Source organism: Ctenocephalides felis, unplaced genomic scaffold (genome assembly GCF_003426905.1).
Source record: "Ctenocephalides felis isolate EL2017-DRISC unplaced genomic scaffold, ASM342690v1 CF-g0.4_SCAFFOLD_01886, whole genome shotgun sequence".
NCBI lineage: Eukaryota > Metazoa > Arthropoda > Insecta > Siphonaptera > Pulicidae > Ctenocephalides > Ctenocephalides felis.
In genome coordinates, this window is record NW_020538040.1 from 4,281,340 (window position 1) to 4,294,175 (window position 12,836).

At 28.7% G+C, this 12,836-nt stretch overlaps 1 protein-coding gene across 1 annotated transcript; it reads left to right on the forward strand.

Annotated features, from left to right (window-relative positions):
* Nucleotides 1-5,397: 5,397 nt before the first annotated feature.
* LOC113378485 (mitochondrial cardiolipin hydrolase-like) lies at nt 5,398-12,474 on the forward strand. The gene is made up of 3 exons (XM_026619021.1): nt 5,398-5,798; nt 9,212-9,375; nt 12,349-12,474. The coding sequence occupies exons 1-3, from the start codon at nt 5,756-5,758 to the stop codon at nt 12,472-12,474; spliced, it is 333 nt and encodes a 110-aa protein (XP_026474806.1). The 5' UTR covers nt 5,398-5,755.
* The last annotated feature ends 362 nt before the right edge of the window (nt 12,475-12,836 follow it).

Below are 12,836 nucleotides of genomic sequence, written 5' to 3' on the forward strand. Positions count from 1 at the left end.
TTAACATAACATAAATTTAATATTGGTACCTAATGCATAATCTTTGGTTTGTATATATGTATATGTATATATATATATATATATATATATATATATATATTATATATATATATATAAATACAAATTTGAATTTGGAGCGAAGTGGTTCTCATGCAAAATGTTTTGTAATCGATTTGGTAATCGATTGACTCATTTCTACGAAGAGTCTGAAATGAAACTTATCTGAACAATATTCTATAAGATGTTTCTACAACATGAATAATACATCATTTATATATATATATATATATATATATATATATATATATAATACATAAAATCTCTCTCATGTCACCCATCTCATCTCGTAGACTTTAATAAATGCCTCTAGTGCATTTGTATCATTATCGATTCATTCATTTACTCGAACAGATTAGTTGTACATCCTCGTAATGTATACTAGCTGATTTATAATATGGTTAATATATTATGTTACATGATATAATTAACATAAAGACAAAATCATTAATAAATATATTAAATTTGTAGTCACTTCATTTTATTGATTCATTTATTCGAAGACACTTGTTATATTTATTCGTGAAGAAATAGCTTGACTAATGCTTGAAAAATATTAATATTATCATTATCAATTGATTTATTTACATACTTATACATTTATTTACTAATACTAATACTAATGACTAATAGTTGATATCACATTATATTTCTTTGTGGACTTACATTAACTACATCCATATTTTTAATCTTACCTCGAAGAAATGAAACTTACGCTTACACTATGGTTTATATATTATATTATATTATATAGCATAATTAGCATAAAGACAAAATTACATTATTTCTTCATAAACTTAAAAATTTATATTCTTATGCCTCGAATTTATTAATTCATTTACTCGAAGACGCTTGTTATATTTATTCGACAAGAAATAGCTTGACTAATGCTTAAAAAAGATATTAATATTACAATTATTGATTTATTTATTTACATAATTACACATTTGATAATATTAATAATAATAATATTGATAACAATAACATAAGACCCTTAAATTTGTTAAAATATCATAAAATAACCTAAAATTTGTTAAATAAATTAATTATATTGTAAAAGTTAGTTATTGTAAAGTTGTAATTGCTTATTAAAATACTTATTAAATTTTTAAAAAAATACTTGCAACAAACTAGTTATATTTAAAAATAATTAAAATTAACTAAATATAAATAAGTTTATAGTAAATAAATAAAATAATAAATAAATAAGTAATAATATAGCTAATAATTAATTAAATTATATTAAACGTATAAAACATTGACTTAAGCCTTATTATAACATTATTATACTGACGGCTTGTAAAATTAATAAATAAATAAATAAATATAAGAATTATATCAGTGCCTTTGTGGAATATTTGATAAAAATTATAATAATACAGTTTAATAGCTAATTTTGTCTAGTATTTATTTAATCTTATACTGTTTATTTATTAATTTATAACATGGCTAATATATTAAATAACATATTTCAACATAGACTTAAATAAGTGTTTTCGTATTACTATTCATTGATTGGTTTATAAACACTTATTAAATTCATTCGAGGAACATAACGTCCCTGACATATTATTTCTTTGTGAATTTCAAACAATGTCTAAACAACAACTGTATTGTTAACATCTATTTATTTCTATTGATTTTTTTATTCGAAGACACTTGTTATAATTATTTGAAAAGTGGTAACATAACTAATTGTTTGAATTATTATTTGTTTCTTTGTAGACTTTGTAAATTAGTGATTAACTTGCATTAATATTATCATTATCGATTGATTTATTTACACACTTACACATTTATTTACTGCGCCCTCATTATTATCATCGATTAATTTCATTACTTGAAAAGAATACATTTGTTAACTTTATTTGAAAAGTCTTTAATATGACTAATAGTTGAAATCACATTATATTTCTTTGTGGACTTAAACTACATTCATATTTTTAATATTCCTTGATTTATTTTCCTCGAAGAGATTAAACTGATGTTTACACTTACGATATTTGATTTTATAACAACGAATGATACATAAAGTACAATATGTATTATCATCATTATATATTATATTAAATTGCAATATTATTAAATATAGTTATTCGAGAAGTATTAATATTACTGATCGAAGAAGTCTTTGATTCAAATCTGAGTTCAATCTGTTTTGTCATTATATCTACTTGAAGAGAAAGCTTTTGAGTACTCATTCATTTCTTTGTCACCTTCAAACAAGGCTTAATCCAAGTCCTTTTTGTTGATTCACTCATGACTCAAACTGTATTATCATCATCGATTGATTAATTACCACGAAGAGATTATACTAAACCTAAATTTAGTATATATCAAATATGAATGTAATTTTTTCTATTATTAAAGCAGTGCTTTTTCAATAGTTTTTTTTTTTTACTTTTTTAAAGCTGCATTAATAATTTTATCATCTCGAACACATTTATTCTAATTATGTTTATTCGATAAGTCATGACTTTTTTTTGTTTTTTTTTAAAAAAAGAATAATAATTTGGAAATTAGTGGTTTTCAAATAATTTTGCAATTTTGAAAAATTGCAAAACATCTTTAAAAAAAGATTTATTTGTACTCTTGTTCAATTTTGTTTTTCACAAGAAATGCATCCTAACGCTTTTGTTACGTTGGATTGGGTGTCGTCTATAGGCGACATGTGCTTCATGACCTCCTTGTATGATTGTCGCCTATAGACGACATCCAATTTGTCAATTTTTGCTTTCACATTTATCACTCTGATTTAAATTATTGTAAATTTTAGATTTTTAGTTAATTAGATTTTCAAGTTATACATTTTTTCAGAAATGAAGAGCTCTACTGATAAGCAATTTTGGATTTTTATCATGAAAAAGTAACTCTTCTAACGAACAAATTTTTATATTTGATTATTTAAAAAAAGAATTCTACTGACGAGTAAAATCATACTTTTTTTTTAAGATAAAAACTTTACTGACAATCAAGATTACGGAATTTTTTAAGATGAAAAGAACACTATTGACAAACAAATGTTGACATTTGAATTTTTATGAGAACAGAACTCTATTGACTAGCAAATTTTATTTTTCAAAAACAATTCTACTGACGAGCAAATTTTATCATTTGTTTCAAAAAAACTTCATTGACGAGCAAATTCATAATTTTCAACTTCCCGTAGGGCAAGTTATAGAATTCGCAAAAAAATCGAAAACGAAAATGTTTATATATCTTTACGTTTCAGATGTTTCTGAATATTTTACTGGCATACCTTACAATTAGAAAAGATGGATGTGTGTGTGTGTGCGTGCGGATACAAATTTTCGTTGACGATTTCGGGAACACCGATTTAACTAAATCAAAAAACATTCGATTCGTATAGATAAGGAGACGTGCTGATTAGTTTTTGGCGAAGGCAGGTCTACCCGTTCCGAAGATACGGGGCAAAAAGTGCAAAAAACGGTAGCTCAGTTTTTAAGAGAACAGAGCGTCCGATTTTAAAAAATCAAAGAACATTTTACTTGTATTGACGAAATGAACAACTGGTAAAACTTTTGGGAAGGCAGGTCTAGCGGTTTCGGAGACCTAGTAAAAAAAGTAAAAAAAAATGCCATCTGGCGGTCAAAAATGATCATTAGACATATGCACATCAAATTATCAGATATTTTATAGAGATTTTAACAACAAGTATAAATGTTGTTTACATTCCTAGGGGTTCCGTACCAATGTTTATCCGTTAGACGACGACGCGGCGCTTACGCGCTTCGATATTTTGTCTTTAGGCAGTTAAAGCAGTACGATTGCTTTGAAACAAAGTTCAGAATATCCAAAATATTTCAAAAAAAAATTTTCTTTAAAAAAAGTAAATTTTTGTCAAAAATTTATACTTTCTCAAAAATCTAATTATTTTAGAGTAAATTTTTTTCAAAAATGTTAATCTTTTTAAAAAAGAATAATTTTTGGTACGGGATGTTCCAGCAATATGCCTTAAGGCACGATGCCATGCGCCCCACTAATTTCAATATTAAAAGAACTCTACTGACTAGCAAATTTTGATATACATATATTTTTTAAAAACAACTCTACTGACGAATGAATTTACGCTTTCTTTATTTAGAAAAGAACTCTACCTATAAGTAAAATTAGACATTAAAAGAAAATAGCAAATTAATTATTTGGGAATCGTGCTGATTATTTTTGGCAAAGATTGGTCAAGCCGTTTCTTCGTAATTAAATGATGCAAAATGTTTTATTTATTTTAAAAAAGATCGCTACAGATGAGCAAATTCAGACATTTGTTTAAAAAAAATAAGAACTCTACTGACGAGCAAATTCTGTCAATTTGTAACAAAAGAAAACTCTACTAAGAAATTTACAAGTCTGGTCATCTGTAGAGTCCTTTTTTCTTTGAAAAATGTCTGAATTTACTCGTCAGTAGAGTCCTTTTATCTTCGAAATATGTCTCGTCAGAAGAGTTCTTTTTTCTTTGAAAAATATCTAAACTTGCTGACGAACTGAACGAACAAATTTCGTTATATTTTTAAGAAATAAGTAATATTTTTAAGAATTCCACTAACAAAAGAATTTTGTTTTTTTTTTTTTTTAAATGAAACAGATTTTTTTTGTTAGCAGAATCCTTGAAAATATTATTTATTTCTTAAAAATATTACAAAATTTGTTCGTCAGTACAGTTCTTTTTAAGCAAATTTTTATTTTGGTGGAGGGGTTTAGTAAAATATCACATTTATTTATCTTGTATCTAAATTAAAAAAAAATCCAAAAAATAAAAAAAATTACCATTTTTTTTCTATAACTAAAAATACACGTGAGGTTTGGCGGGAGAGGGGGGGTAATTTTGAATATCGCCAAGGGGGAGGGGTGTCCAAAAATCCTTAAAAAGTCAATCACGTGATTTATGGACGCCCCCTAATTGCACCATTTAGAATTATTATAAGATTCTTTCTTGCTTGTTTATATGTAAAATACGCCTGATCGCGCAGCTTGATAGACAGTTTCGCTACCAAGTAAGTTGCCATGACAAAGCTATTTTATGAGGCACAATTGCCGCCTTAATCGTTCTCGATCAAGTACGAGACATATACGTATCGGGACGTTCATGCAACTTGCCCCAAGGCAAAATGTCACTTACATCTAGTTCATTTATTCATCCACTCATATTATCATTCACCCAATCATACTTCATCACATCATCATCATCCACCTAGGGACACGGTATCGAATAGAAAGTATCGATACTTTCTATTCGATACCGTGTCCTTACATCCACTAATAAATCATTCACACCAACTAACTCTATCTTCTACCCCTCACCAGGCAGAATCTTCTATCCACCAATTCACCCAAAGATGGTCTTCTTCCTAAAACCCACCCTAGTCCTCATCCTCTCGACCTACACCTTATATCGCCTCTACCGCTACCTCTACCCGTCCGAAATCGTAATCGAGGACGTCCTTTTCTCCGGCGAAGACTCGATGAACTGCCAGAACGAAAGCGGCGACACCAAGAATTGTCTCGGCTGCGCCAACGAGAGGTGCTTCTTCTCCAATATCAACAAGATGATATCTATTATCAATTCGAGCAGGAAATCGATATGTCTCAGTATGTACATCATATCGAATTATGATCTGACACAGGCTATTATCAAAGCTAAGATGAGGGGGTGTATGTGAGGGTTATAACGGATCATAAGATGTTTGATAATAATCAGAATTTGGAGAAGATGATGAGGAAAGGTGAGTTGAATGGTGATAAGTACTCAAAAACTACTACTGATTTGAATCGATTTGACTCGTATCAAGCTCGTGTATAAGTTGGTACAAAAAAGCTTTTTCATGTTTTAGTTTTTTGGCACTCAAAAGATGGTGCAATCGTGCTCAAATTCATCACTTAGTATTGTTTTTATAATATTAACAATTGTATTTAGGAACTCTATGGCGAGCAAATTTAGACATTTTTAGAGAAATAAAGGACTCTACTGACGAGCAAATTTAGGCTTCCTTTTTTTTTTAAAAAAAAAAAGGACTCTACTGACGAGCAAATTTGTAAATTTCCAAATGTGGACATTTTTTGCAAAAAATCCTATTGAGGCATTTTTTAAAGAAAAGTACTGACGAGTAAGATCAAACGTTTTTAACAAAAAAGGACTATTTTAAAAAAAGGACTGTTTTTAAAAAAGGACTCGAGCAAATTTCTAAACTTCCGAAAAAAGAACTCGACTGACGAGCAATTTTATAAATTTCTATATTTTTTTAAACAAAAGGACTCTACTGACAGGTAAATTTAGACTTTTAAAGACTACTAATGAGCAAATTTCTAAATTTCTGAAAAAAGAACTCTACTGACAAACAAATTTAGATTTTTAAAAACGAGGCTACTGATGAACAAATTCAGGCAATTTTAGTATAAGATCTCTACTGACGAGCAAATTTAGACATTATTATGAGAAAAGAACTCTACTGACAAGCACATTCAGATTTTTCAAGAAACAAAAGAATTCTACTGATGATGAGCCAGACTTTTTTTTAAGGACTCTACTGACGAGCAGATTTGTAAATTTCTAAATTTAGACATTTCTAACAAAAAATTCGACGAGCAGGTTCAGATATTTTTTCATAAAAAAGGTCTCTACTGATGAGCAAAATTGTAAATTCAGGCATTTTTCAAAAAATAAAAGAATTGTACTGACGAGCCAATTCGTACTTTTTTTTTAAAAAAAGGTCCCTACTGACGAGCAATTTTTAGTTTGAAAAAAAAAGAACTCTACTGACGAGCAAATTCATATTTCTAAAAAAAAGTACTCAACTGACAAATTTACATGTTTTTACAAAAAAGTACTCGAATGACGAGCAAATTGACATTTTCTTTTTAGAAAAAAGAATTCTACTGACAAGCAAAATCAGACATTGAAAAAAGAGGAAATAAAGGCTTTTTTTTTAAAAAAAAAACGAACTTACTGACAAGCAAATTTAGACTTTTTTTTTCAAAGAAAAAAAAAATACTGACGAGCAAATTCAGACATTTTTAGCATTAAAGACTACTGAAGAGGAAATTTGTAAATCTCTAGAACAAAAGAATTCTACTGACGAGTAAATTCATTTTAATTAAAACAAGAGCTCTACTGACAGGCAAATTCAAGAAGTTTTATAAAAAAGAGCTTCACTGACGAGCAAATAAAGATTTTAATTAAAAAAAGAACTCTACTGACGAGCTAATTTAGACATTTTTTTTAAGAAAAGGACTCTACTGACAAGCAGATTTGTAGATTTCTAAAACAAAAGAATTTTACTGACGAGCAAATTCAGACATTGTTTTTTTTTTTAAACCAATTCTACCGACACGCAAATTCAAAAAGTTTTTTTAAAAAAACGACTCTACTGACGAGCAAATTCAGATATTTTTTTTTTAAAAAAAGGAACTGTGCTGACGAGCAAATTCAAACATTTTCAGAAAAAAAAGAGAGCTGCTGACGAGCAAATTTGGGAATTTTTAGAAAAAAAGAAAGCTACTGACGAGTAAATTTCTAAAAAAAAGAACATTTGTGAATTTTTAGAAAAAAGAACTCTATTGACGAGCATAATTAGCCTTTTTTTTTTTAAAAAAAAAAGAATCCTACTGACGAGTAAATTCAAACGTTTTTAGAAATAAAAAGAACTCTACTGATGAGCAAATTCACATTTTTCTTAAAAAAAGAACTTTTTTTTAAAAAAAAATAACTTTCCTGATGAGCAAATTCAGCTATTTTTTAAGAAAAAAAAATCATACTGATGAGTAAATTCAGACTTTTTTTTAAAAAAAAAACTTTACTGATGAGCAAATTCAGGCATTTTCTTTTTAAAAAAAGAAAACAACTCTACTGACGAGCAAAATATTAAAATATTAAAAAAGGGACTCTATCAACGAGTAAATTCAGACAGTTTTTAATAAAAGAATTCTACTGACGAGCAAATTTACATCTTTAGAGAAAAAGGATTCTACTGACGAGCGATTTCACATTTTTAGAAAATAAAGGAACTCTACTGACGAGCAAATTCAGACATCTTCTGATGAAACAATGAAGAATGATACTGACCAGCAAATTCACATTATTTAGTAAAAAAAAAAAACTATTGACGAGCAAATTTAATAAGGTAGTACGGGTTATTTTAGAAAAAGGACTTTACTGACGAACAAAATTGACATGACAATGACGAGTAAATTCATTCAGACTGTTTTTAAAAAAAGAACTCTACTGACTAGCCGCTTTTAATGAATAAGAAAAAACGATTCTATAAGAAAAAGGAAATTTAGTGATGAGTAAAGTAAAAATCAATTTAAAATATAACTAACAAAATACGATTATTCTAGAAAGAAAAATACTTTACTAACAAGCAAACTGATATTATTCTACTCGTTCTTATTATTATCAATAAAATACAATCCACTGGAAAATAAATCCCTTTTAGTCAAGGGATTGTACTGTCTAGCAAATCAAATTGCAAACTAAAAGATAAAGAAGGGCTCTATTGACGAACAAATTAAATTGTAAGCTAGAAGATAAAATAAGACTCTACTGATGAACGGGTTTGCTTCTTTGCAATTTAATCTGTTCGTCAGTAGAGTCCTTTTTTATCTTCTGGTCTGCAATTGAGTTCGATCGTTAGTGGACTCCATTTTTTTCAGACCTAATTTAGATTTTCAATAATGTTTAACTTGTTAATAATTATCAAAATTAATTATTTTCAAAATTTGTGTCTATCCATGTATTACAATAAACAGTTCTTGGCTTGATACGAGTTGATTCGATTCGAATAAAATCCGATTTGATGGGGCAATTCTGCCTCATAACATAGCGTTGTGAAATGTCTGTTAATTTGCCGTGCGACCAGGCGTATTTTGCATATAAACAAAGTAAGAAAGAATGTTACGATAACTGCATCAACGAAGATTCTGTTATTATAACATTCTTTCTTGCATGTTTGTATGAAAAATTCGCCAATAAATATACATTTTGACACATTATTACCAAGTAAGCATATGATAACGTTGCCTTGACAATGCCATGTTATTAGACAGAATTACCTCATGATTCAGGTCGTCGTTCGAATCATCTGATTATAACACACTCAACTGTCTTTTGTTCTATTATTATTTTGGTGTTGTTTTTTAGGAATCCCCATTCGATACAAAGTAAGTTCCGACAGTATTATGCATCATAAGTTATGCCTGATCGATACTGTCGAAACTGATAGTGTTGCCAAAGTGTCGCCAGATGCGATCAAATTTCCCAAACAGGGAATCATTATGGTGGGATCGCAGAACTGGTGTTTGCAGGTGAATAATCATAAATTATATATATATATATATATATATATATGTGTGTGTGTGTGTACTTTAAGCATAAAGTTCTGAGATACCGACGTTTCGAGACTGTGGTTTGTCCCATCAAAAGAGTATAATTTATAAAGAATCAATATGTTTACTTTAGGAAACGCGTTTTATTTGTACCTACAAACTTGTGATTCTTGACTTGAATAACAAATATACAATTTATTAGATATGTTGTAATTCGTATGTCTAAGTCTGGTAAATCCCCAAACATTGACAATATTGCTGTTTTAGACTTCTACTAGAACTTCTACAAATAGGCTTCAGGTATACAAAAATGTAACCAATGCGTAGACCTTATATTAAATGAACTGCTAGTCGAGAGCAAAATAAGTGCTCAAACATAGAATGTACTGTGACGTCACATGTCTGAGCGAACATTGCCGACGACAATCGCGGACTCTCCCGATTTATCAAATGTTACATGTGTTATATGTTTTATTTCAATAATATGATGGCAATTGTGATGGCTTATAATTTTGTAAGAAATGATATTGATAATATTTCTATTGCGAAATAAATGTACATAAAATCGAATCCACCTGTTAAAATCGGTTTATATATTACAAGGTAATATATGACTTGTGACATTTGATCAATTGGGAGAGTCCGCGACTGTCGTCGGCAATGTTCGCTCAGACATATGACGTCACAGTCCCTTCTATATGTTTAAGCACAATACTTATACTATGGAAAACATACGAGGACTAGCAAAACATGTGAATGAATTATTGTGATTTTGAGAACTTATTTTAAACAAAAAACCACCACTTTGCATGTTATACAAACTTATAGACCCCCAAATTTATAACATTTTTGGGTTAAGTTTGAGTTGCTCTTTTTCTGCATCGATTGTAGCCTTTGTCTTCGGTTTTTAGATACTTTCCTATCCAAATTTGTCTTTAAGGAAGGTTAATGATGTTTCAGATTTATAAAACCAGAAATTGCCATTAGAAACTTCTGCCCTGGTAACTTTTTTTTTTTTTTTTGAATTAGTAATAGTTTTTCTTGACAAGCCTGATGAACTTCTGTTTTTTGCATCAAAAGCAGTTTTTTTTTGGTTTATTATAAAAAAAGTTCCGTCGATCAAACAAATGTGTATATTTCACACATTTTTTTTAAAAAAAGAACTCTACGAACGAACAAAACCAGACATTTTTAGAAAAAATAAATCTCCTGACGAGCAACTTCAGACATTTTGTAAGAAAAAAGAACTCTACTGACGAGCAAATTCAGACATTTTTAAAAAAAAAGAAATCTATTGACGAGCAAAACTAATTATGATCAACTTCAAACATTTTTAGCAAAAAAAGAACTCTACTGACAGCAAATTAAAATTTTTAGAAAAAAATATTGACGAACAAATTTCAATTTATGTTAAAAAGGACTCTATTGACGGTCGAAATCAGATATTTTTCTAAAAAAAGAACTTTACTGACGAGCAAATTCAGACATTTTTCTTACAAAAATTACTCTAATGACGATCAAATTCAGATTTTTTATGAAAAAAAAAGAAATATATTGATGGGCAAATCTATACATTTTAGCAGAAAAGAACTCTACTGACGAGCAAATTCGTGAATTTCTCGGAAAAGAATTATACTGACAAGCAAATTCAGACAATTTTCTAAAAAAAAATTACTCTGACGTCCAAATTCAGACTTTTTAGGAAAAAAATGAATCATACTGACGAGCAAAATTTATGAAAAAAAAGAAATTTATTTATGGCCAAATCCATACATTTTAGCAGAAAAAAACTCTACTGACGAGCAAATTCGTAAATTTCTCGAACAAAAATTATACTGACGAGCAAATTTGCTTCTGAATCATACTGAATTCTGTCAAAATGTCCATGTGTTTGCTGTGCATTCAGGCGTTTTACACATAAACTGCAACGTCACTCGTATGTTATGAAGCCGAGTCAGGAAAACCCTGTTATTCTAGATCGTTTTTTTTTGACGTTTGTGCTGTTTCTAATTTAGGTTTTGTATCTGACAACGTGAGAAATGCGCCTGACTTCACAGCAACCGCATGGCTTTTGACAAATTTAGTATGGAGTTTTTCATGATATGGCCTTGCCATACTATTTTTCTCTTATGTGGCAGAATCGGTTTCTAATTTGCAAATACTTTTTTATTCAGGGTTAACGTTACAATCCTATACATCGACCCTTCGTTTTTTGATACTTGTCAGTTCACTAATTTTAAATTTGATGGAACGAACCATGGTCTCGAAAATAACTGAATGAAATGAAGTTAGCGCAAATAATTGAAGAACGTAGTTCGTTCTTATTTATTTATATTCTATATGTATATATTAGGGTGGTCCTTAATATGGACATATTCGAATTTCTTTGCTCCCAAGGGCTCAAACGCTTTCTAATAAATAAAAAAAAAAATCTCTAAAAATTTCAGCTCTTAATATTAACATTTGGACATTTCGCAATTCAATTAAATGTTCCGTATATTTATTATTAACATTTATCATTAAGTAAATTCTTGCGCCATCTGTGATAGCGGACTTGTAATTTTGATGCCTGATAATTTGATTGTCAACATCACCAATTAAATAAATAGCTGCAAAATTAATATTGATGCCATGATGAATAAATATTTCGTTAAACAGTCCACATGGATTTAATTAGAGGTTGAAGTATTTTATAAATATTTTTAAGTGTCGTAATATTTGAGGTTACGATTGCTATCACAGATGGCGCAAGTATATATAGTAATAATGAATATACGAACTTTTAATTGAATTGCGGACTATCTAAATAATAATATTAAGAGCTGAATCTTTTAGAGGATTTTCTTTTATTAATTTGGAAGCGTTTGAGCCCTTGGGAGCAACTAAATTCGAAAATGTCCGTATTAAGGACCACCCTAATATATATATATATATATTTCTTTTATATTTTAGGCCCTTACAGTAAATTACGATAATACAATCATAACAACCGATATCGATCTAATCGAAGGGCTGCAAGAAGAATTCGAAAGAATGTGGCTTGATTTCAAGACCGACGTAAAACCAGTCGATTGCTAAAGTATTTTTTTTTGAGAAATTTATTTTTTTAATTCTATGATGTAATCGATCGATTATAATCGATTTAAATTTCGTGATTTATTCGGTATTGTAGTTTATAAGTAAGTGATATGATGAAATATTAATGTGATTGTTATATTTTTTTCTACTTTTATATGTGTAATAAAAAAATGTTTGATAAAAATTTGTGGTTGTTTTTATTAATATAGCCCTTAGGTTATATTAGGTTATTAGTCTACACTAGCTTGAATAACTTTTAGGTGTTTGTTGAATACAAAGAAACCAAGATTTATTTTTTACAATTAAGAAAATTTATATGTACATAAATGAGAAAGTTTCATTTTCTTAATAAACATTAATTT

What these genes read in the sequence shown, in the direction of transcription:
- LOC113378485 (XM_026619021.1), top strand. Translation starts at nt 5,756, where the DNA reads ATGTTTGATAATAATCAGAATTTGGAGAAGATGATGAGGAAAG. An exon ending in GGAGAAGATGATGAGGAAAG is followed by an intron (nt 5,799 to 9,211) that starts GTGAGTTGAATG and finishes GTTGTTTTTTAG; the next exon opens with GAATCCCCATTCGATACAAA. An exon ending in CGCAGAACTGGTGTTTGCAG is followed by an intron (nt 9,376 to 12,348) that starts GTGAATAATCAT and finishes TTTATATTTTAG; the next exon opens with GCCCTTACAGTAAATTACGA.